Raw genomic sequence first — 26,323 nt, forward strand, 5'->3', positions numbered from 1 at the left:
TGTGTGTGTGTGTGTGTGTGTGTGTGTGTGTGTGTGTGTGTTTGTTTGATTGATGATCATCAATGACCATAGAAAATAATCATATAATGGGTTAATCACAGATCTGTGTTATTGCTTATCCTGTGTTTCTTAAACTCATTTCTCATGTTATTTTCAATTAAGTTAAATATATGATATGTATTCAAATCTGATTTGATCACTTTATCTAGTCATTAATATTATTTTAAAATGAATGAAACGTATCAAATGGATATTTCTCTGCAGAGAGGAAACCAGGGAGATGGCGCCCTCTTGCGGCAGTGACGACTTGATTGATTGGATACTTTTGTTTTTGTAAGTTTGGAAAAGTACTGGGTCAAGGTCAACTAAATAGGCTTGTTTAAATTGGGGTCCCTTTAAGTAAATTCATATTTCAACTTATACAAGGTCAACTAAAAGGATAAAGACACAAATAAAGCTTTTAGGCTTGTTTAAATTGGGGTCCCTTCAAGTTTATTCATATTTTAACTTATATTGAACGTTGATGGTCAAGAAGTGAATTTTCTGTCATTCAAGATTATGTAAGAACCTGCTTAGAAGTGGATGTACAACAGCTGGCCTGCTGGAGACGGATTCAAACCAGCATCATGATTAAATAGTGTTTCTAGCAACAGGTGGTCTGCTATGTAATCACTGATTAGTAGATAATTACTAGTGATTTAAGAAGGACTGAGGAGGAGGGGACATGGGGCGTATAACAGTGATTTGGAGGAGGGGAGGGGAGGGGAGGGGAGGGGAGGGGGGGACTTTGTTAGAGACCTACCACAACATCTTTTTCCAGTCATTGGCCTATGACAAGACCATCATACAGACGAGACCACTGTTACTTTGTTTCAGATCCCACTGTATCTGTACTTAGATCTTTTTTTTCCCACTTGCAAACGGCAATATAAACTACATTTTATATTTCATAATTTGACTTGTGGCTTTGATCAAATATAATTGAAGGGATAGAGTAGTTTTAAAAGGCCAGCACAGAAAATATGCTCTACCCTGCTGCAGTACATTACACTATACTAGTAACGGTGTCCAAATTCACAATTTACTATCATTCAGTTATTGTTATACTTGTTGACTCAAAAGAAAGAAACCGACATTTGTAAATACAATAAAACCAAGACACAAATGTCATTGTGAACTGTAAAACAGAGAAAGGCTTCAAGACTCAAAGTTTGAAAGTAACGTTTTATTTTACACATCAGCTTCCAGATACAGTACAAAAAAAGATTAGTTTTACCCATAAAACAGCACAGCATTGAGTTGAGTTGATGCACTCTCAACAGAGTACATAAATTAGGTATAAAGTGTTCTGCATGTGCTATTTTCTAAGTTCAACATTTCTTCTAGCATATTTAGCTAGGCTGGTAACAGACTCGTTTTACACTGATTAGTGCAGTTGTGCAAGTGCAGCCATCATAAACATTCGACCAAAGGAAATGTACAATCAGATTCAGTAGTTATTAATTAGAAACAGAATTATTGATCAGCTAGCAGGGTTACTGCTAGTGGGACGGGAGGACTTTCAAAGGGGCTTCCGATCGCCAAAAGAAGCCTGGGTTTCCGAGGCTAAGGGGCTACAAACCAGATGATTCAGAGAAACAAGTTTACTCTTGGTTGTGGTGAGCGCTGCATCCCTTTATAGGAAGAGATCAAGTCAAAACCCATATTGAAATCTGTCAGTTTAACAATATTAACCCTAGCGTCTATTCTGGGATGAACATTCTGCTATTTTCGGTGAAGAGATTTAGAGTAGATAAATAAAAAAGGAGCAGACCAAGTATAGAGCCCTTGGAACCCCAGTCAAGCTACAAACATATTTATAGTGCATATTATAACCTTTACTTTAACAGTAAAAAAAAAATACATTGAGTCAGTCTCTTTTGCAAGTATACAGTATGCACTTAACAAAGAATCCTTTAAGTCTACATTTAAATTCGGTTTACGAAATGGGGCACCAATATTTCTCTTTTCCCCATCAAAATGTAGACTGTGGGGTGGTGACCAGCATTAAAGAAGATATTTCATTGAAATAAAAGCTTCTTAGCTGATCAAATATGGTGCCAAATTAACAACAAACTATTATTTAACCCATTTAGGCCTAGAATTATTGAATGCTTTAGCTATAGAAAAATAGCAGATATACAAGCTCGCAGCGCGGCACTCGCTTGTAGATCTGCTATTTTTGAAAAAGTTGTGAAAATGTGTGCAAATCTTTGAATATATGTATTTTTTAAAGCGAACGTTTGTAACTCAAATTTTGCTTCTGGGTGGTCCCTGGAACTAGATATTTTGAGATGGGGGTCCGTGGCCAAATAAATATCAGTTTGGGGGTCCTTCACATGAAAAGGTTTGAGAACCACTGACATAGTAGTCTCTCAAGAACAGACTAACTGAGCTCCAGTTAAGTGAAAAGGACCTTTTCTTTGACAATGGCTGGCCAGATTGCTGACATAGAAACATATAGGTTTTTCAAAAAATCTTAGGATTCAAAAGACACTTATAGAATCAGGTAAAAATTCTAATTTTCAAGATTTTTCAAAAATAGCAGATAAACAAGCTCGCAGCGCGGCACTCGGTGCCGCGCTGTGAGCTTGTATATCTGTAGTTAAAGCATAAAATAATGATACACAATAATATGTACCCGTTCTAAATATTAAAGGGCTTGGGTTACGGTCAAAATGTTTATATGCATATAGGCTACAGCATTCTTGAACAGAACCCAGAAGTATTTGGTCACGTAGGTCCTGTCAGTGTTTTAAAGTGACATGTAATTAATTGTTCACTCAGTCACACAACACTTAACTCTGAAGTATCAAGATAGCTTATAAAATGATTGCCTTTCCACATACTGTATATTAAAACTGCACAGTAATAATAGTATAGTTAACAAAATGTACCATATTCCATTTGTTTTGACAGCTCCGGATTGACATGGTCAATTCTGAATAAGCAAAAGGTGTTATTGTCCTGAAAACAATACACAATTTAAATACAGCAGTAAACATTTCTAGTAATTATACTTTGAGAGAATGGATTCAATAATTTGGAATGATACACCAGAGTGTAGGACGTAAAACATGTTTAACATTAGCTAGTAAACATGAAATAAGCCACAAATGGAATGTGCAACATTGTGGGAAATATATTTTCACATTCTTAAAATTAGCATAAAAAGTACAAATAGACAGTATACACTTTAAGATCAATATTCATTCTGTAACACACTGAATAGAATCATTCCAAATGTATTCAGCGTTTCAATGTACATACCAATATACAGTATATGTCAACTGCTACCTGAGAAAGGTAATTCTACCTCAAAATATATTTTAGCTGTTGAGTGTGAACACGGTTAGAAACTCTGCTTTGAAAATATAATCTACTTGCATCAAATTGTAATTAGTAGTAATGTGTTGGATTACATTAATAAAGTATCCTGAATATGGTACTCTCGGTTTGTTTTGAATTACGGATTTGTATAAAATATATGAAGTAAAATGTGATATAGTCCAGTTTAACATCTGATTTGATTGGATATTAAAATAATAAATAGATAACTCTAGTCATTATTTAAAAAATGTATGGAAACCATTTCAAATTGTGAATAAGCAGTGTTTAGTTTTGTCAGCAATAGTTTCTGAATTCCTTCTGAATTCCTCCAGTGCTCTGACTGGACTGAATTTGAGAATAAAGTACTTTATCATTCCAATATAGATGGACAAATTATTTAGTTCGTTGTGTCAATATTCTTAGAATAGAAAACAGCATTGTACTTCAATACCTCTTTTCTGAGTAATTAAGCATTCACCTGCTTTTTGCATTGTCTAATCTGATCACTACAGGGCACCTTTTAGTATATTTGTAATCAGATTAGAGTATTCGCATAACTTGAAATCACCATCCTTTTGCAAAGAATGATATACATTTTAAGGTATGAAGATGGTGTGTGTGTGTGTGTGTGTGTGTGTGTGTGTGTGTGTGTGTGTGTGTGTGTGTGTGTGTGTGTGTGTGTGTGTGTGTGTGTGCGCGCGCTAGCTGGCCCCGCCGAGTGAGCCTCGTCTAGCCAGGCTCAAGGCGCTGGAGCTGTAGCTCATGCTTATTGTCGGCTGGAAAAGAAAGAAAGAAAACAGTGTCATGATCACACAGAGATGTATTTACGTTACATTAGCCTATGACTGGATGTATGTGCATTGTTGTTCAATTGTGTATGATAGGACAACTTGGAACGGTACTCCATCTTGCTTGTGTATTGCCCTCTCGTTTGAAAGTGTCTGTGGTGTATTTTAGCTCGTAATTATACGACTTGTTTTAACTTTGATACCCCACGACCAGACCTGCCATTTCAACAGCACAACTCATAGCATTAAAGGAGCTATAGTCAACTTTTTCTTGAAAAACGGATGCAAAACTAAAAATAATGCTTCGAAAATATTTTATAAAAAAAATAAGCTTCATATGTGTTTCTATTCAAAAATGACCACAAAAAGCGTAAAATAATGATAAAATAATTATTCTACCACTTTTTCGAGTCACGTGTTCAAATACTGGATTCTGATTGGCTAAATTCCGGAGGTTATGAGAGGACCACTGCCGCAAAGTTGTGTGTCCGAGATCAATGCGCCTCAGTGTACATCCGGGGACTTTCCCCCAACCAACAAATGAAGGTCGCAGCGGTCCTATGTTTACTAACGTGCGTACTATCGTCGCCGATTTATTTGGATCCAATGCAATCCGCCAACTTTAAAGCCCCTTTTCTCTGAACCTATGCCTTTCTGGAAGCGAACAGCCTCTATTTACGGCCGGAACGGTCCTTCTAACTGACGTTAGCTTAGCTGTATGCTAGACATCTTTCTCTGCATGGAGTTGGCGTCATCTGGTGGTGAGTAGAAGATGTTGTTTGTGGAACTATTTGCTGTCGTCGCGGAAGTTTTATAGGCAATAATGATTGTAACTTAAGATCCTTGCAAGTTACAACTATGTGTTTTCTTTCATGTATACGGGAAAAAGTGGTAGAAAAGCTATTTACCACTCGGGGTCGGACATTATGCTCTCATAATGTCCTCTCACTCGGGGTAAATTGCTTACTTTTGGACATTGTCAGACCGACACTTTGTTTACATTCTAGTCTATAGACTAGGATGTAAACAAAGTATAGCTCCTTTAAGCGTATCAGACATGACTGTCTTTCCGGGGGCCGTCCAATAAACAATAAAGTCTCTCCCCTTTACCTCCCATTGCATCGCATTTTACACTGGTTATTATTAACAGGAAATAGGTGTAACTTAACAGCGACACCGTAACAGGGTCTATCTTACCACAGCGCATGCAATTTGTGTGGGAGAGAGAAAGAGAGCAAGAGAGAGCCCGCAATCTTCCTGGTCTAATATTATTTTAATCGTTGTCAATCATCAAAACTAAAGTAAAGAGCCTGTTTTGGGAATGTACTGAGTTGAAAGTACAGATACTTGGGTTAAAATGTAACGGGTAAAAGTAAAAAATAAATACTGAGTAAAGTACAGATACCTGAAAAAAGTACTTTGTTACTTCCCATCTCTGAGGGCAGGACAAATGTGTTGTAACTGCCATAATGGTCATTTTTGTTCATATTTATTTCCTTATTTTGTCATGAATATAATTTGCCTCTGAACCTGGTTCGCCATCTAGTTCAGGTACCGGAAGTATCCAATTATGCTGGAGCCCTTTATATGGCGCTAGTTTCCATAGTCCGACTAGTGTGTAACACCTGTACACTTCCGCTCAGTGGCGAGGGAGCGTTTGAATGTGTCGCAGGACAGAGACAGGTTCGTTCTTGAATTGTGTTATTGTATTGTGTATTGAAGTCAAGTTTATTTGGGTTGAATATGGAGTTAATTGTATCATCCTTCTGCAGTTGTATGTTTGTTCCTGGACACTTGGACTCGTCCTCACAGCCTTTGGTTGGTTACATGCAGCCAGCGAGGTGTGTTTGTATTCTCTTTGTTTGTTCATTACATTTGTTTATGGTTTGTTATGCTTTATGTTCTATTATTTATGTGCTTGTATTATTTGTTCTTTATTTATACACTTTTACGTTGGGTAATTTGAGCCATGAAATCGCTTCAATAAATCCACCAGTTCGAGAAACAAGCTGTGTGGAACAAGCTGTGTGGTTTTTGGGCCAAAGGCAGTGATATGTGTGTGTGGATCATGAACTAATGGATAGAGCATCTTGCTCACCTTTGCACCCTCCTGACTCTCTCTGGTAACAACATTCAACACATTCAGAGAGTTGGCCCTCTTCATTCTGGAAAGCAAGTATAATCAGTATCAATAAACTATGATCCAACAAGCCTTATAGTTTATCAGATTGGGAGGGGGGACTATTTAGTAAATGCATCTCTAACTATATACAGTATTTACCCAGTATTCATTGGGCTTGTGTCCTGCGTCCCAACTCCTTTGAGCTTGCGGACCAGCTTCTCGCTGCTGCGTCGTATGGATTCCCTGAGCTTAGTAAATGAGCCACTGCGCTTCAGGGTGCCCAACCCATCCTCCGAACTGGACCAAGTAGGACGACCGTCACCTAGGACAAATAGATGGACAAAGTTAAAGACAGACAGACAGACAGACACACAGAAATGTTAATCCAAATAGGTCCAAAAATCCAAAAACGATTAATAGACAAACAGAGATTGAAAGAATGTTTACCTTCAACAGATCCAAACTCTTTTTCGTGTGCTCTTGTCAGAATTTCTTTGTAGAGAGCTTCAGCTTGCCTATACTTCCCTTGCTTCAGGTAGCACGATGCCTTGATGGAGAAAGATATATTTGAACTTTTGTTATTTTAGACAAACAAACAGGTATTTGGGGGGGGGGGGGGGGTGGATGAGCCAAACATTGTCTTGTAGGTGCAAACAACACTGGTATCAATAGTCTGTGAGACAGATCATATATATCAAGACATTCTTTCTGTCCTAGAGCCAAAATTGTACTAATCGGTAACAAAATTCACGTTTAAGTTCGATACGTTTCAGTGGTGATTTTCAAATTCTAGACGGAACTGTCCTGGGTGTGCGGCGAAGCTGCGCTTCGGCTCGTTCCTGCAGCAATGCAGGCGTGCCGATATTCACGATAACACACACCTTCTCGTGTAATATTGCTTAATTGTAATATCCTCTGTTTTGACCGAGAGCCAGCGAGAACACGGAAGCAGAGAAAATGGCCAACAAAAGAAGAAGAGAAAAAAACAGGAAGCAGACAGAGATGCAGTTTTTCAATTACGGCATTTCTCGTGTTACGGTTCCGGTGTAACCTGTGAGGCTTATAAAATAATCTTGTCATAACTCGTCATTGCCAGTGACTGAGTAAATGATTTTCCTGTTTCTACTACTAGATACGTTTCAACATCCAAAAGGTAAATTCTCTAGTTTAGTTTAGTTCGGTCCTTCAGTTCCACCCACCAGGTTGTTCTTGGTCTTGGCTACATTGGCGTCATCAGGTCCCAGTCGGCTCTGGTAGATGTGTAGGGCTCGTTCATAGTACTGCTCCACCTCCTGGTACTTCCCTTGGTTCTGACACAGCAGGGCCAGGTTGTTCAGTTGCTTTGCAACATCTGGGTGGTCAGTGCCAAGGACCTGTAGGTACATTTCAGAGAGACCAAGTTAGTTGCACTATGAACCACATTTTACCCTCTCCTGCTTATCCCCACGACTCTGTTTTATCACCTTCTCACGGATCTCCAGAGCTCTCTTACAAAGTGGTTCTGCTTCCTTATATTTCCCTCTCTTCCCATAAAGCACTGCTAGGTTGTTCAGTGTTGCTGCCACCTGTTGACACACATAAATGGATGCAAAGAATTATGAATTATCACTCTTGGTTATGAGTGGGTATCACTCCTCAGTGAAGCATTTTCATAAGGCATATAATATCTACTATATGTGTATAACTACAACTAACGTATTATGGTCAGTGACAAAATGGGGTTGGCAAGATGACAAATTAAAAAATCTTATTTTAAAGTTGTACCATGTAACTTTTTTTATAAAACAAATCTTAAAATTGTCCTAACTGCTAAATCGCTAAAGTTTTAGAACACCCACTCCGTTATTTTCAGCTTCTGAAGCCTTCTCTTTATATGTTTTCTATGATCCTGGCCGTGGACCGGATTTCGCGCCAAAATGACGTAATATGCATCATCTGTATACGTTGTGTATACGTTGCCCAATCACATCGCCGATCATGCACACATGGTACACTACCGGCCAATCACAGCGCATCTTGAAGTGGGGTCGCCATATTTGTAGTCGCCCGTGTGTCTCTTTACTCAAAAGGTAATCTCGCCTACCAGGCAGGGTGAAGTAGTCCGTTTCTCCGGAATGCCTGAACGCACAGGAACCAGGGACCCCTCTAAAGATAGCTCTCGGCGTTGTGGAGGCAGACGCGGGGGTGTGAAGGTACGAAAAACGGGCGAAAGACGCGAACGCGACCGCGGTTTGCTATAGGGCTACTGACCACTAGTTGAGCATCTTACACAGTATAGCTTTAAAGGCATGTAGCAGGTTTGTTATTATTATTATTATTACTTTTTAATCATGTTGGTTTGATGCAATTTTAAAATACATTTGAACTATGTTCACAAACCAAAACACAGTGCAATAGTCACACATTAATGAGAGAATTTTTACTCGTTGCATAACAATAGCATCTCGCAGATAATACAAATAATATATTATAATTTGCTCAGAGTCCGGAGATTGTTGGGGTTCATTTGAGTCTGCCATTTGAGGATCACTGATGTAAACAATTCGCAAAAACGTTTACGGCTCAAAAACCTGTACTGTCTTTCTGAGCAGTATGTAATACAGTATGTACAGTAGTCACTGCTGGAACAATGTTCCAGGCAGTAAGTGAACTACAGGTCAAAAGGGAATATTCAAATAGATCCAGTAGAAATAAGTCAAGGCATTTTAATTTGGTTGCACTCTGAAAATAGCTGAAAATAGCAGATCTACAAGCTCACAATGTGTCGTAGCCACCTTGTGAACGTGAGGTTGTAGATCGTCTATTTTCATCATGCAACCAAGTGTAAAATCCGTCATTACAACGCCATCAAGGCCTGCCAAAATACATTTTCGTTGGGGACTGCCCCACAGGTCGAACTCCCGTTGGGTCGAACAGCGTCGGCAGGTTAGATAATCACCCGCGAGCATCGGCAAGTTAGATAATCACCTACGTCACGGTTACTGAGGTTAGGTTTAGGGTTAGGGTTAGGCATAGTTTTACTGAGGTTAGGATTAGGGTTTGGGTTAGAGTTTGGTGGTCGATCCAAAGGGTGTTCGACCTAATGACATGTTACCATTTTCGTTGACAAAATCAACTGCAGATTTAGTCTATTAAAATCATAATATGATAGAGGTCGACTAAAGAAGTTCTTCTTTTTTTCCACCACTAGGGGGAGGGTAGGGTGGATAACCTACAGCTGGATGGTCCATTCCCAGAGTTTTCTCTCTGATCGCCAGAGCATCATTCAGGAGGTTTGCTGCCTCTTTGTACTTGTTCTGGTCCCTGCAGAAAACACAAACACCATGTAGTGCTTCAGTGCATGTTATCGTAATGAAACTGAAACACATACACTGGTTTCAAAATGCAATGCAAATAGTACTGAAATATTAAGTCATTTATGAAAATCCCAAAACTTTGCTCAACTTGGATAATATACCTCATTGAAAGTATGGTTATTGCTTCATTACATCTGTGGCATAATGAATGCTGTATTTTAATTTGGTAGATTTTTATCCTCAATTGTCTACATTGTCTACACCAGGGCTCAAACCAACGCGTGCGTGCGTGAGTGTGTGTGTGTGTGTGTGCGTTTGTCAGCACAAGACTGATGATGATTTCAAAATGAGTTTGTTGTTTCACGCCCTTCGTGGTGTAAACTCTCTACATTAGCACACGGAAAGCGGTGTTTCAACAGCCAGTGAATCTGAGTGAAAGGGCCTTGTTTTTGTAACTTCCCGTATAATCAGGAAGATCAGAGCGGGAAAATGAATTCACATGCGTGTGAAGTGAGCGTCCGTAAGCGGCCAGCGAGAACGCATTGCATTCATTAAAATGGAGCAGAAGAAAACTAGCGCCCGGTGGGTTTCAAGCGTTAAGTATTCTAAGGTGCGAGCCTCACCTGTAAACCAGTGCTAGTATGTTTAGCATGGTGGCTACATCCGGGTGGCTGTGTCCTGAGGACTTCTCCAGGTCTTCCAGGGCCTGTTGAAGAGTAATGAAATGTTATCTTTAAATGTAGGATATCACCTCTGTCGGGTGGAAAACCTCATTTGTTCAAAAACTGTTACTTTTCAGGATTCAAATTCAGAAATAGTTTTGTGTGACGCTGTAGTAATATGATGACTATGCTCAAATAAGCTGTTCATTTACTAAAGTTAGAATATGGAGATGAGAGGTTCCTGCACGACAGAGACTATACGTGTCTATAAATTGCCAAAATGTATATATTATTGAACTCAACTGAGCTGAATTTGAACATATACAGTATACCAGTAAGACTCCCTAATCGGGAGATAAGCGGCCGTCAGGTCGCATGTATACACAACCTCATGGTGGCGCTAGAAGACGGCCATGTGAGAAATAAGGGGCGGAGGTTGTGGTTTGCCAGCCAAGGAGTGTGTGTGTGTGCAAAGTTTTAGCCTGGCTTGGCAAAACTATATACTAATGCAGCTAACTAACAAAGACAGAAACCTCAGGAATGCACCCCCCAGGAGCCAATCAGGGGCTACTCACGAATCTGGAAACACAAATTTGAAGAGCTAGCACACGAAACTAGACCATCCCCACCTTGTTTTAACATGGGTGGATTGTTTAGCTGTGCTAGGCTAGCAAAGTTTGGCATGGATAGGGGCTAGGGATGGGACGATAAGCGATATTATCGTGATAAAAAACACTCACGATAATCGTATCGTGGAGATTTAATTTATTGTGATATCGTCCTCTGTCATGCACTGGGAACAATTCACCTTATTTGAGGAGCTGCATATCTGGTACCATTTAAACCCTCTATAATTGGTAAAAGGTACTTATAATATACGTACTTGATAGTCCTTTTTTCCACTCTATCAAATGTCTTTGCCAAAAAATAGCCGATCTACACGCTCACAACATGTCGCAATTTTTGGCAAATGTTCCGTCCCAGGATAATAGATTTTGATTATCATGATAATGTCGTAAATCGTGATTTATTTTGTCACAATCGTGATATGACATTTTCATATCGTCCCATCCCTAATAGGGGCATAAGAGTAGGGTCAAAAGTGTGCCGTGACGGACAGACGGGGTAGGACACACCTGTTTGCAAAGTGGTACAGCGACCTCGTAGCGTCCCTGGGAGGCGTACTGGATGACCAGGTTGTGTAGGGTTCTGAGACGGGCTGGGATCTCATAGCCGCCCTGCTGTGCTGCTGCCGCCGCGCTGCTTTGGTGGGGCTGTGACACTGAACGGGGACAGACGAGGGAAGGTGATGAACATGGGAGGCATACAACACAGTACAAAGAAAACACCCACACAAAAGTGCAGGTATTTCCTGCAAAACAGTTATTATAAGCCAGGTGGCCGCTGCCTAGTCTGGGCCCTGTGCCAGAATGTAGGCTCACTCTGTGTGTGTGTGTGTGTGTGTGTGTGTGTGTGTGTGTGTGTGTGTGTGTGTGTGTGCGTGCGTGTGTGTTTGTGTGTTTGTGTGTGTTTGTTTGTTTCTTAGGTTTTTATATAAAGCTTTTTTACTGACTAAAGCCCTTAGCACACAGGCGCGTTTATCCGCACGGATAATACGGACAATTTCATTTTTTTTAAAGAAAACAATGATTCTCTACGACCTCATGCACACCGGATCCGAATTAGCCGTGCGACGAGTGGCTGCGGCCGTGCGTTTTTTTTCTCGATCGAACCCAGTTCGATTCGTGCGTCTTGTCGCATGCGGTAAAAAACTCAACACTCCTTTTATGACTCCTTTTGGGATCCGCAGCGCCGATTCCGCACAGCATTGCACACCAAATCCAATGCGTTTTATTCATGCAGCAAACGAAAAAAAAAACGCAACTGTCCTGTGTGCAAAGGGCTTAAGTGCTCCGTCTACCTACGTTATTTTTGTCTAGATTGATATTTGTATTACCTTGCTTATTATATTGATGCACCGTTTGAAGTATTACCTTGCTTATTGTTAGTCGCTCTGGATCAAGAGCGTCTGCTAAATAACAAACAGTATGCTGTTGGATATGCATTTAAGCTCAGCTGAAAAGCAGGGCCAGCAGTTTCACCCACAGAGTAAATGACTCCTCACCACATGTAACAGCAATGCTCAAAATGTGACATCACTGCAGAAATTGTCCCTAGGTCTGGCGATGAGCTAGATGTTGTTGAACTCAAATTTCCATCATGAGAGCATTCATAAAGTATTGAGAGGCTAAACGTTAAAAGTATTCTACTACACTGCTACACATTTTACTGTGTAGAGCAGTGGTTCTTAAAGTGGGGTCCCGGGGACCCACAGGAGACCTTTGAAGGGGTTCCTACTATACTGAGAAACAGTCGACAGTAGAGCTTAAGATTTCTGGGCCGGACAGAATTTGTCACATATTTGTCAGGCTTTGGGATGGGCTTGGGCTGTACATTTATAGACTACGTTTACAATAACAGCGCAGCCTAGGACAATAGGACAGTGTGTAGTGAGCGAAGCAGATAGACAGACAGCCTGTCAAATGTTTAGGCCTGATTAAAGCTATAAAACAGTGATTCTCAACCTTTTCAGGCCATGACCCCCAAAATAACAATATTTTAACTGTGGACCCCCCACCCTATGAGCACTAAGAGTTGAGGCATTACATTTTGTATAACACGGTTCTATTGTGAAAATAGCAGATCTACATGCTCACAACGCCTCGTCATTTTAGAGGTATTAAAAGGTCCTTAAATTGTCACTTTAGAAATATACCCTCTAGTCTATACACGTAAAGTTTGTGTTGGTTTGTTTACTGTTGAGTGAGAAAACAATGTTGCACGTTAATAGTGTGGTACGATGTGTACTTCCGTAGGATTTTTGTGCTAAAATTGATTTTTTTGCAGATCCTGGTTCTATAGAGTCCAAACTATGAGAAAATGATGGGTGCCAACTTTTCCGGACCCCCGCCCCCTTTCTGGGGGTCATCTAGTTTGGGACCTCCCAGAACAGTACGCCAGCCAGTTAATGTCCAATTTTCTTAATATTAGGATTGTTTTGTAGGTTTTAAAACATTCTGAGTTCATTTATTACACTTTTGAAGCAGCCGGAATAAGCTCACATTAGATCTTAATTGAATAAATGTTTTTTGTAGCTGGGCTCTAAAAACAAAAATGAGTAGTAGGCAAATACCAGGGGTCTTCCACAGGGGCTTCGGGACCCCTAGGGGGTCCTCAGAGACAGAGTTACTACATAGTGTACTTCTAATGATTTTTTTTTAGCTGAACTTAGGCTTTTATAGGGACCAAACTGATGAGTGTCAGATTTTCCTGACCCCTTCCCCCTTTTCTGGGGGGTCATCTATTTTAGGACCTCACAGAACAGTATGCCAGCCAGTTAATGTCCAATTTATAATATTAGAGCTGTTTTGAAGGTTTTAAGACATTCTAAGTTCATTCATATATTGCACTTTTGAAGCAGCCAGAATAACCTTGATAACTTTTGGTGGGGGTCTTTTCTCATCTGGGACCTGGGACATTACAGTCCTTGCTCTGCTCCTGCTCCAGAACAGTGTCAAATTAGATCATAATTGAAGGATAAAAGCTTTTGTAGCTGGGCTCTGACAACAAAAATGAGTAGCTAATACCAGGGGTCTTCCACAGGGGGTCTGGGACCTCCAGGTGTCCTCAGAGTTACTATAGGGGGCCAGCCAAATCTCTGGTCACCCCAACCTCCCAGTCAGCCAAGACATCTGACTGGAAAATACCCCCCACTCTCTGAATTCCATCCATTTTCTTCAATTGGTGGAAGCTCAGGGCAATTTGTCAGGTATCATTTATACTGCATTGTTGGCATGGAAGGTATGTGGTAGCAGTGCAGCTCCAAGTTCTTTGACTGAAATCCCATCCCATTACCCTGCATTATCACAGATGCAGGGTTGTTGGATCAAAGTGCTCCAATGACTCCAAATTATGATGGAAATAATTAAGCCTGGACAGTGGACATGATAATAGTTTGTCACAGGGACATACCCCAATCCAGCCTTTGATGCTGAGGTCATACATTCAAGATGTATGACAAGATGACTGTGTGTGTGTGTGTGTGTGTGTGTGTGTGTGTGTGTGTGTGTGTGTGTGTGTGTGTGTGTGTGTGTGTGTGTGTGTGTGTGTGTGTGTGTGTGTGTGTGTGTGGTAAATGGACATGTTGTTCTGCGTGCCTGCTCTGACATCACACTCTGGCTTCACTGTGATGGCACACTAACAGCATCCCTTTTATGACCATATAGCCTATGGAGTTCCTTGATGTCTTTTATATTAAGCCCATATCTAACAGGACTTCATATGGGAATGCCCATATGGAGGCACATCGGCCACATTAACAGAATCCATATATGGCCAAGACAGATGGCCAAGACAGCCCATAGCTGTGTGGCTGGTTCTATAGACAGGGATCTCCATGTATGGGCATAAAAGGGTATGATGTCAGTTGTCATAGACATCATAGGACTTGCACATAACAAATAACTGAGTTAGCATGTTTGGGCTCTCACAGAATATCTCCATAAAGTATATGGATCTCCATATATGGGTACCAGGGGTCTCCATGGGTAACTTGTCCAATATACATCACTGGCCAGATGGCAAAGAATTGGCGCCCTGAGGCATCTTACTAGTACTGAGAATACTAATAAACCATCAAGTACACTACATAAACCCAGGATGCATAAAACTAACAGTTTCTTTTTTTCTTTTTTTTTTAATAAAAAAAAACTAACAGTTTCTAATATTATTCAAAAAGAGAGCAAATTGTAGAACTGGTTGCAAGAATAGGGCCAAAACTGAAATAGCCGTTTGGCTGGCCCCCTGTAGTAACTCTGAGGACACTTGGGGGTCCCGGACCCCCTTTGGAAGACCCCTGGTATTAGCTACTACAGGTACAAAAGCTTTTACGCTTCAATTATGATCTAATTTGACACTGTTCTGGAGAAGGAGCAGAGCAAGGACTGCAATGAGTACTGAGATAGGCACAGGGGTCATTACGGGGGTCCCAGGTGAGGAAAGACCCCCACCAAAAGTCAGAAAGGTTATTCTGGCTGCTTCAAAAGTGCAATATATGAACTTGTTTTAAAATCTTCAAAACAACTCTAATATTATGACAATTGGACATTAACTGGCTGGCATACTGTTCTGCGAGGTCCTAATATAGATGACCCCCCCCCCAGAAAGGGGGCAGGGGTCAGGAAAATCTGACACCCATCATTTTCTATACGTTTGGTCCCTATACAAGCCAAAGCAGTAAAAAAAATATTTTAGCAAAGAAATCCTTAGAAGTACCCTTCGTATCACACTATGTAGTAACTTTGAGGACTCCCAGGGGTCCCGAACCCCCTGTTGAAGACCCCTGGTATTTGTTACTACTTATTTTTGTTTTCAGAAAAAAACCTTTATGCTTCAATTATGATCTAATATGACATTGTTCTGGAGCAGGAGCAGAGCGGTCCCAGGTGAGGAAAGACCCCAACCAAAAGTTAGAAAGCTTATTCTGGCTGCTTCAAAAGTGTAATAAATGAACTCAGAATGTTTTAAAACCTACAAAACAATCCTAATATTAAGAAAATTGGACATTAACTGGCTGGCGTACTGTTCTGGGAGGTCCCAAACTAGATGACCCCCAGAAATGGGGCGGGGGTCCGGAAAAGTTGGCACCCATCATTTTCTCATAGTTTGGACTCTATAGAACCAGGATCTGCCAAAAAATCTATTTTAGCACAAAAATCCTACGGGAGCTGTTTTTTGGACGCATCGTACCACACTATAAGGTTAATCCTCTGGGGACCCCGCAAAATAACTTGGGGACCCCCCCCTGGGGGTCCCGACCCACAGGTTGAGAAGCACTGCTCTAACAGACCAAACAACGTGAGACATATGAAACAGCAACATGGTACTCACTCTGTGACGGTTCCTCCTCTTCAGTAGGAAAGAGATCATCTAGAGATTCCTTTGTGGAGGAGGTGTCCTTATCGTCCTGTTGGGAGAAGAAAAGAAACAAACCAGGAAATGAACCAGCTGATTTTAGCATGCTTGTTTATGAAAGACTGGACATGCGGACGGACGGACAGGCAGACAGACAGATGATCTAGGCCAGGGGTTCTCAAACCTTTTCAGGCAGTGACCCTCAAAATAAACATATTTGAACTGGGGACCCCCACCCTGACAAGCAATTGGAATTGTAGGTATTACATTTAATGTGATTCGGTTCCACCGATAAATATTGTGAACTGCAGTTTGGTCAGTTTGGTATTAAAACGGTCTTGAATCTTATTGTCACTTTATAAATGTGCAGATACCCTGTATACACTTATGTAGGTTTGTTTACCGTTGACTGAGACCTTTTTTTACATTAAGCTAATCATCTGGGGACCCCACAAAATAATTTGGGGACCCCACTTGGGGTCCTGACCCCAAGTTTGAGAACCACTGATCTTAGTATGGCTCATGTTGAATTTGATGTTTGCATGTAACATTAGTAAACTCATAATGCTGGTGCAAACTATAGTGCTTGGGCCCATATTCGGTAATATCCCATATGATATAGCATGTAGATACCGTAATAAAACATATTTCGATGTACTGTATATTAACACTCGTGCTGCATAGTTTTGCCATAACTAATGTAGATTAACTGCCATGGACCTTTCCTGATTATCAGTGGTGCCGCACCCGTTATGTAATATATGGTCCATAGAAAACAGGCAGTTTTGAACAAACAAGCCATATGGGAAAAGAAGCGGCTTTTGCGAGGCATCGTGGGAAGTCTTTTCGCTCACTAGCTATCACGTCCATGTGCCTGGACGTGATAACAAAGTACACACAACATAAAACTATAATTTAGGAAAAAACGAATCCTTTTGTCAGTTCTCACCGGTGGAGGTTCATCCTGGTCATATTTGCGAATGGAAGACATGAACTGGAGGTGTTTGTTGTTCTCCTCCAGAGTGACCAGCTCCTGCTCTCTCTCCTGGAGATGCTGCTGGGCTCCAGCCAGCTCATCTCTCAGCCACTGGTTCTCCTGACACAGCCGTCGCACCTGAGGAGGAGGAGAACAAGAAAACTTGTTTTTAACCCATTAAAATATATATATATATATATATATATTCAAACTAAAGATTTGCAAAAATGTTCACAATTCTTCAAAATTAGCAGATGAAGTGACTCTCTCGAAAATTTGTGACACACACACACACTTGCCCAGTGTTTCATGCACACAGGTGCAGCAGGTGATGAAAAAGAGGGAGTGATATCTTATCTGTTTTTAACACTTAATATGCATTTAATAAAGAAAGCTAATTAATATTCAAGGTCTCTTGAACGCTGAGAGAAGCAGTGTATTGTTTAAGACATGTGAAACACAGTTTTGGTCTGTTTTTTAAACGTGAGAGGGGCTTTTCTTTCCAAACAAGTCTAAAGAGGAAAGTTGACAGTGAAGATGGTACATTCAAAGAATTGATAGAGAACTATGAGTTCTACTATGAGATACCCTACCTACTGTATAGTTGTGGTCAAAAGTTTACACACATACATGCCATGACAGAACCTTTGTGATTGGAGCAAATAGTTCTTTGACACACACATGAATTGATATTAGAAAAGGATTTACAAAATAATTTGCTTGTGGTGCCAAAAACAATATTAAATCACTAATTGCAATTATTCGTGTATAATCGTGTAATTGTGACAGCCGTACCTGTGAACGTAGCTTCTGTTTCTCTGCCTCAAGAGAACTCAGGTGGGCTGACAGTGCCATCATGACCTGGAGGGAGGAGAGGATGCATGATGTGAAACAGCCTATAGAGAAACCTTTTGTTTGAGAAAGTAATGCACAAAAACCAAACAAAACCAAACCAAACTCTTTGTGTCACTCCAAAGAGTTTACTCTGAAGCTTGTTTGATGTTGTTTTTTAAAAGGGCAATTATCTGAGCCAGGTAGAGATTCTGCTTTTGTTTAGTAATGTGTTATAGGCTAGAGCAGTGGTTCTCAACGTGTGGGCTGGGACCCAGGGGGGGTCCCCAGATGATTAACTTAATGTGCAACATTGTTTTCTCACTAAACCGTAAACAAACCAACACAAAGTTTAAGTGTATAGAGGGTATATGCACATTTGTAAAGTGAGAATTTAATATTTGACAATTTGGCCAATTTGTCATTTTAGAGGTATTAAAAAGTTCTTAGAGGCCGAAATTGTGAAAATAGCAGATCTACATGCTCAAATAGAACTGTGTTATACAAAATGTAATTCCTCAACTCTTAGTGCTCGTCAGGGTAGGGGGTCCCCACTTAAAATATGATTATTTTGGGGGTCGCAGCCTAAAAAGGTTGAGAACCACTGGACTAGAGAGACAATAGGGAGGGAGGACAATGATATGGGAGCAGTGAAAGAGCTGGTTACAGACAGAGCCATTGACTTCTATTTTCTTCTACTATTAATTCTAATCCATAACAAGAAATGTATTCTACTGTAAGAGATCAATTCTGTTCTGCTCTGTCATGCACTTAGCCCGTTTCTGCTTTGTTGTAGTCTATTTTATTCTGCTGTGCCGTTCGATTCTGATCCATGTTTACCTGGGCCTCCCCCAGTCCCAGCTCTATCCTCTCCAGTGATTGGCTGATGATGCAGCTTTTCTCTTGTTCCACACTGCCGCTTTCTGCCGCTGACCTGCTCTCCATGGCATCCTGCAGTTTCTCCAGCAGAGAGCGGTTTTCTCCTCTCAGCGCCTCCAGCCCAGCTATCACCTGCTGTGTGCTGCAAAGAAGTTCTTCACCAGATAACATGGTTCAACGTCTAGAGTTCCTCTTCTGACCTGGGAATTGGTGTGAAGTAGTAGTATTAGGACAAGTAGTACCAGTAGAAGCAGTTGTAATCACAAACAGACTTTATCCCCCGGCCTTAACACAAAAGGTATTGTTTAAACATCCTTGGACCAACATTGACAAGTGAAGGGTCACATTCACTCAGTCACTCAAGACTCAGAGTAACAAGATGAAGGCATTTTTTTTTTTTTTTTGCCATCTATACTATAATTTTGCGTCCGTCCGTCCGTCCGTCCGTCCGTCCGTCCGTCCGTCCGTCCGTCCGTCCGTCCGTCCGTCCGTCCGTCCGTCCGTCCGTCCGTCCGTCCGTCCGTCCGCCCGCCCGCCTGCCTGCCTGCAACAGCGTTTCTCCTCAGTGGCTGGAGCAATTGATCTGAAATCTGTGAAGCCCGTTTGTCACTTTCACAAATCATATACTGTATATTAGCATTTTTATGGTGTATCTACTATCTATTCTGCATCTAGCATGAGGCACATCTATTCTGCATCTAGCATGAGGCAACATGTTTAACCAGCTCTCTCTGTGTGTGTGTGTGTGTGTGTGTGTGTGTGTGTGTGTGTGTGTGTGTGTGTGTGTGTGTGTGTGCAGGCAGGCAGGCGGGTGTGTGCGCAGGCGGGTGGGTGGGTGGGCTGGGAGGGGGGGGGGGGATGGGGGGGGTAGCCATTAAACGAAACGGGTATTTCTTACATTGATGCTCCTACATATTATCATGCAAGCACCAGTTAAAGTTACTTTCCATCCCTCATATACTGTATGCACAGTGCACATCCCATAACCCACACACTGCACATCATTTTGGAGCTCATATCTTTGAACGGGTAAGGGCTAGTAGGGCTTAAAAATGGAAACAAGCGTTTTGGCTATCCAGCCTTCGTCAGTGGAGCTTGTTACATAAACAATACATATCGTAGCTGTCAGGCAGAAACCTCCTATCTCCATATTCTATTAGCAAATTATCATACTAGAGCGTCACACAACAGTATCAAAAGTAGCAGATCTACAAGCTCGAAACGCAGCGTAAATTGACACGTTTTGAGCTTGTCGATCTGCTACTTTTGCTGTCATTGAATTTGAATCCTGAACAGTAACAGTTCTGGACTATGCATATTACGTTTAGGCAATCACAGGGAAAGTAACTGAATGTAAATTTAGTATAGCCTGCTCCTCTGTGTCAAACCTATGTGACAATACCTGATTTGTGCTGATTTGTTAAACCTAATGTACCCAGCCCACTTTCAGCACCATCTGTGCTTCAGAACAATGTAATAAATGAATGATGAATAATGGACCCTTTTCACAGCAGACATTTTGACTGCTGAAGGCAGGGATGGATTAAGACTCACAGAAGCCCCTGGGCCAATTATTTTTTAGGAGGCCCTTCAGGTGCCACCCAGTACGGTCCGTCGAATGGGCACACAAGCAGAGTACTGGAGTTGTAAGGTGGGGGTCAAGAAAGTACCTGTAGACATTTTATCATACAGAATTTTTACATGGTATTTATTTGCATGTAAAAAAAATCTTAAAAGAATCTTGTTAGTCAGATGGCCATAAAGGGGGGGTGGGGGGGCTTTGTACAGTATACACTGAGGGGGCCAAATGTTTGAGTGTTAAAGGAGTAGTTCACCCCCAAAATGACTTTTTTTCTATTGATTACTCATGCCATGGAGAGTAGAGTTCAATAATATTTTTTGGTTTTTGTCACATTCCTAAGACAAAAATTAGTAAATGTACCCCCATTGATTCCGGATGGTGACCCGTTTCGAAACGGGTCACCATCCGGAACGAATGGGGGTAAATTTATTGTTATCACATTTTTGTCTTAGGAATGCGACAAAAACCAAAAAATATTATTGAACTCTAGTCTCCATGGCATGAGTAATCAATAGAAAAAAAGTCATTTTGGTGGTGAACTACTCCTTTAACCTACTATACTGTATACTATTACAAACATTTTAATAAATTGTCGATCAGCCTCGTGGTCAAGGACCCATGGACACTGGCCCTGTCCAAAATACATCCATGGCTGAAGGTAATAACAACTACCTTCAGGCCTGAGCAATTGCTTGCTCAGGGTGGTGTCTCTGCTCGGGTGTCTCCTTTTGTCTGCTTTGTAGCCTATGTAAAGTGTCTTGAGATAACTTGTTATGATTTGACACTTTATAATTGAAAATGTAATTGAATTATTAACTTTAATTGTGGGGTGTGTTTCACACACACCCATTGCTATGGCAAAACGCTGAGGAAAACACATTGCTATGGCAAAACGCTGATGTCAAGTGGCTACAGATAGGTCTAGGATGTAATTGGTGATGTAATATGGCTACACACACACACACACACACACACAACACACATATTGCTATGGCAAAAAGCTGAGGAAAACACATTGCTATGGCAAAACGCTGAGGGAAAGTGGCTACAGATAGGTCTAGGATGTAATTGGTGATGTAATATGGCTACACACACACACACACACACACACACACACACACATATTGCTATGGCAAAACGCTGAGGAAAACACATAGCTATGGCAAAACGCTGAGGAAAAGTGGCTACAGATAGGTCTAGGAGATGTAATATGATGTAATATGGCTACACACACACACACACACACACACACACACACACACACACACACACACACACACATATTGCTATGGCAAAACACTGAGGAAAACACATTGCTATGGCAAAACGCTGAGGAAAAGTGGCTACAGACACACGCACAGCCACTCTATGGAGCGGTTTACCACCGCTCAACAACACAGGAGTTGTCTAATACCTGAATTAAACACACCCATAAATTAAACTTCAGCTGTGCGTTTACCAGTCAAAATGTCTGTCTGTCTGTCTGTCTGTCTGTCTGTCTGTCTGCTGTGAAAAGGGCCCAATGGTAAATGCAATGAACCAAGGTTTACATACAACATCATGTTATATAATAATAACAGTGATATGACATCCTGTAAAGCTGTAAAACATTATCATCCAAGCAGTGTCAACAAATATACAGTTATCCACTAAACTATTGATGTGATCATAGGCTTGTGATGATTCTTCTTCGTGTGCTTTATTTTCGGTCAAGCTCAAGACAATGTCCCATGTATCCCTGCGGTTGCACATGACCGTTGGCAGCCAATATAGCATTCCTTGGGTAGTAATGGGTACCATGATGGCGTCATCCATACAGGGGCAAAAAAGCACAATTTTCGCAGCATAGAAACCCATGGGTTCCCACTTCCCACCGTCCATATTTTTTACAGTCTATGGTTTAAACATGATTGAACCAATGAAAAGTATTAACAAGAGCATGTGACTAAATAATAGATAAATAGATAGATAGATACCTTTATTATCCCATGGGGGAAATTCAGTTACACAGAGGTAGCACAGCAGTTTAAGGTTACAAGTTACAAAGACGTAGGAAAAAGAAAAAGATTACTGTAGTCCAAAGAGCAAGCACAAAAAAAGAAGAATATAAACAAAGTGTCGAAAAGCTATTGCAAAAAAGAAGAATATATACATAAAGTGACCACGAAACATTCAACACTCATAAGTGACACGTCACACACACACACACACACACACACACACACACACACACACACACACACACACACACACACACACACACACACACACACACACACACACACACACACACACACACACACACACACACACACACACACACTATACTCAAAGCACAACTTAACAGACAGTGCCAAACAAAAAAGTGCACATAAATGTCAATGCTAGTCAATGCAACACAAATATCACACTGCCATGTCAACACAGCAATAGTACTCAGTTCAACCAACACAGCCCAATAGTGCAGGGCCAGAGAATAAATAATAACTACAGTACATTTGATCCATTGGAACAGAACATTATTATTATTATTATTTTCTGAAAGGTTTTGGACATACAAGGTTTTGCCATCCGACAGCGAGGAAATGTAAAAAACACCCTGCCTGCAGTCAGTGCAGCAGGGTGCTCTACGTAAGGTTGATCTCATCCCCAGATAACAACATGGTTTCACTTCTCTGGTTTCTGTTCTCTACTCTGACCTGAGGGGAGGACAGAGGATTGGACAGAGGAAGGAGAGATAGAGATACTGTAGGACTGTACTAAAGGAAACACACACAGGCAGGACAGACTCTTAAGCCTGATTTGTACTTATACGATATGGTGTCTCTTGCCGAAAGTCGCCTGTAACTACAAGCTCACAACACGTTGTGATTTGGCTATTTAACTGTAATCTATTTTGTTTGGTTATATTTCCAGCTTTGTCCTATTTGCTAGCCTACGATATCATATGTTGTCATATTGGAGTGTCAATTTACAGTACATGCTGTATACTTGCTGTTGCTAGGATTGAAAAACTAAACAAATGCGGAGAATTGATAACTTTGTCATTACAGTAACAGTAATGGGGAACCATGAAACTGCAGCCAACAGGGGAGTGGACAAACTGGACATATATAGGCTACTACTACAGTAGAAGGGGAAGATGTTCAGATAGATGGGGAAGTAAAACATATAATACAGAACAATAAGATTTACTAAGATTTAGACACACATGAAAGCTTGGTGTCAGCTGTGCTGGGGACCTGTGGCCAAGCCAGCCTACTCATGTTACTCGTTAACACAATGTATATAGGCCTATATTATTGACTTCCCCAACTCTAGGAGCGATATTATCAATCATAACCCCAAAAAGACAAAATAAATGGGTCAGATTTGTATTATAGTTTAGTTAGATGTTGATATTCAATAGGCTAAGCCGCTGTCATAGTAGGCTACTGCATGGTGTATTATATAGGTGACCTAATCCTCATTCTTTCAACATACAGGCTGTACAGCCCAGCCCTATAGCCTCAGGACAACTAAAACACACAGTGAACAAGTCTATCCTCTTGTCATGAACATATCTGATGAATCATCATCATGAACTTAAGGGATATTGGAGTGACACTGCCGCTACTCACCAGTTAAGAGTGGGGTGGCTCAGAGTAGATGACACATGACACAGAGTACAGCAACTTGCAATGGGCCTGGTGTACAAGATACACTACACCACTATGATACCCATATACCTGGCAAAATACTTCATAAAGGTTAAGGATGTCCATAATTACAACACCAGAGGCAGCGCCACAGATCACGTTCAACCCAGAGTCACCTCAAAGAAAGGGTCAAACTCGTTCTTCTGCTATACCACAAAAATGTGGAACGCCTTACCGAAGGCCTTAAAGGAGTGTGGATCACTAGCATCCTTTAAAATCGCCCTGAAAAACCACTTACAGGCAGCAGCCGTTCACAACTGGTAAAAACAAACTTAGCCCAGCCCTACCCTCCCCTGACCCCTCTTTGTATTTATCTACTGTATGTTTTTATTTTTTTATTACCCCTCTTTGTATTTACCTACTGTATGTTTTTATTTTTAAATTATTTCCCCCTTTTTTCCTGACTATCTACTGCATAGTACTGTGTTCTATCCGTCTGTCATTCAATGTTATGAGATACTTAAATGGTTTCCTATGGAAATAAGCTTAGTCTTTCCTAGGATCTCCTTTTAGTAGACCTTACCGTCATGAAACTGTACCTTTTTCTATGCAAACTTCTAATAAAGTCTTCAATCAATCAATCAATCAATCAATCAATCAATCAATCACTCCTGAGTCCTGGCCATTGGCAACGTGTCCATTGCCCTGTTATTATAATCCCTAGTGGTGATGGTGGTGGCCCGGCTGCCATGCACCCACAGTGACTTCCAAACGTTCAATTATGTATTATTATCGTTCAGAATCATAAAAGAAGCTGGATTCAAGTTGGCAGTGAAAGTGTCATGATGGAAGAGAAGTGCAGGACGAGGAGGAGGAGAGGACCAGGGCAGGATGAGATCTCTGTGAGATCTCTGCAGTCAGTCCCGATGGCATTTCATTTAGAGTTGTTGTCATCCCGTCTCCATGCGTTTTGTTTACGATGGGCGGCGCAACAGGCCTGTACGTTTCCATGCACTGTCAGTCCGACCAACCGACGATGAAGATGATCACAGGCGATAAGAAGTGCAAAAACAATGCACTGCACTGTCTGCACATCGGCTGCAAATACGATGAACGACTAGTTCACACATCGTGTATTTGTCCCAATAAATGTCGCGGTTAACAACAGTGCGATAAGCTGCGAGTTTAGCCTTTTGAACATCATGTTGATCATAAATATGTAATATCGCTGCAACAACAATGACGCGAACAACGGTGTCATCATGTTCACACAAACAGGATTGATGTCACACAACACACACTTTAATAAAAAAGTTATTTATAGCTCACCTGTTGTTATTATACTACCAAACTCCTGGCCTGGCTTCGATCCTGGTTTGTATTCACTCCGCTTTGTTAGATTTGAACATATGGGGCTCCATTAAACTCGCGGACGCATAGCGGCTCAGAATCCGTTATTCCACAGTAATAGAGCGGTGTTATAAGGAAGGAGTGATGGATGCGGGACGGTGAAGTAAGATAGTAAATCATTCACCTGCTGCTTCCTTCCTTCCTCCGGTAGGCTCCTCCAGACGGTTCCTCTGTCATTACAGCTTTACCTGATCCGAGCTCCCACCATGCACCGCGTGCATGTCATGTCATCCCGGGATAAGGCCATCTATCTGCCGCTCACATGAACTGCCACTGGGCCTGCCATGGGCCCACATCAACCACACAGCCAGGGTCTCTCTCTCTCCCAGGGGACGGCGATTTGCCACCATCTAGCGTTCGCATTTTACCTTAAAAAATAAAATAATGCATAGCCTATTTCAGGGGTCTTCAACGTTTTCAGGCCAAGCAGGCTCGGCTGTAGGATGAAATGACTGAGGGGGCAGTTGAAATTAGTGAGGGGGCACATCTCAATTTTATATTAAAACAATATATGTTTTGATGTTGTTCGTTGAGTGGAAACCTTGTTTGTCCAATACCGTTGGTTTTGTATTTATCATTTAAAAAATTATGTAAACTAGTGAAAATAGCCGATCTACATGCCTCGCATCGCGAGGCGTTGTGTGCTTGTAGATCGGCTATTTTCACTAGTTTTGTGTGATAGTCTTGGAAGATAAGGCGGGGCTTTACTTTACGATAAAACATAGAAATTTGAAACTCGGAGATACAAAGTTTCTGCCCGACAGTGACAATACAAAACTTAAACTGAGGGGGCAGGA

The 26,323-nt window shown here is 41.2% G+C and overlaps 1 protein-coding gene across 2 annotated transcripts; it reads right to left on the reverse strand.

The window, feature by feature from the left end:
* Positions 1 to 1,353: 1,353 nt before the first annotated feature.
* klc3 (kinesin light chain 3) lies at positions 1,354 to 25,732 on the reverse strand. Of its 2 annotated transcripts, none has more exons than XM_080731616.1 (14): positions 25,651 to 25,732; positions 18,858 to 19,096; positions 17,982 to 18,047; positions 17,160 to 17,324; positions 16,187 to 16,262; positions 11,374 to 11,519; positions 10,199 to 10,281; positions 9,495 to 9,582; positions 7,743 to 7,844; positions 7,479 to 7,652; positions 6,727 to 6,826; positions 6,439 to 6,601; positions 6,256 to 6,322; positions 1,354 to 4,145 (listed from the first exon to the last, which is right to left on the reverse strand). In XM_080731616.1, the coding sequence occupies exons 2-14, from the start codon at positions 19,065 to 19,067 to the stop codon at positions 4,071 to 4,073; spliced, it is 1,515 nt and encodes a 504-aa protein (XP_080587742.1). In that variant the 5' UTR covers positions 19,068 to 19,096; positions 25,651 to 25,732; the 3' UTR covers positions 1,354 to 4,070. The 2 variants fall into 2 exon arrangements, with proteins under 2 accessions (XP_080587742.1, XP_080587741.1); XM_080731615.1 differs by having other exon boundaries at positions 25,446 to 25,688.
* Between the last annotated feature and the right edge of the window lie 591 nt (positions 25,733 to 26,323).

This window comes from Nannobrachium achirus (genome assembly GCF_963921795.1).
Source record: "Nannobrachium achirus genome assembly, chromosome: 8".
NCBI classification, from domain to species: Eukaryota; Metazoa; Chordata; class Actinopteri; order Myctophiformes; family Myctophidae; genus Nannobrachium; species Nannobrachium achirus.

What these genes read in the sequence shown, in the direction of transcription:
- klc3 (XM_080731616.1), bottom strand. Translation starts at nt 19,067, where the DNA reads ATGTTATCTGGTGAAGAACTTCTTTGCAGCACACAGCAGGTGATAGCT. An exon ending in TGGGAATGGACCATCCAGCT is followed by an intron (nt 7,845 to 9,494) that starts GTAGGTTATCCA and finishes GTGTGTCAACAG; the next exon opens with GTGGCAGCAACACTGAACAA. An exon ending in CTCTGGAGATCCGTGAGAAG is followed by an intron (nt 7,653 to 7,742) that starts GTGATAAAACAG and finishes ATGTACCTACAG; the next exon opens with GTCCTTGGCACTGACCACCC.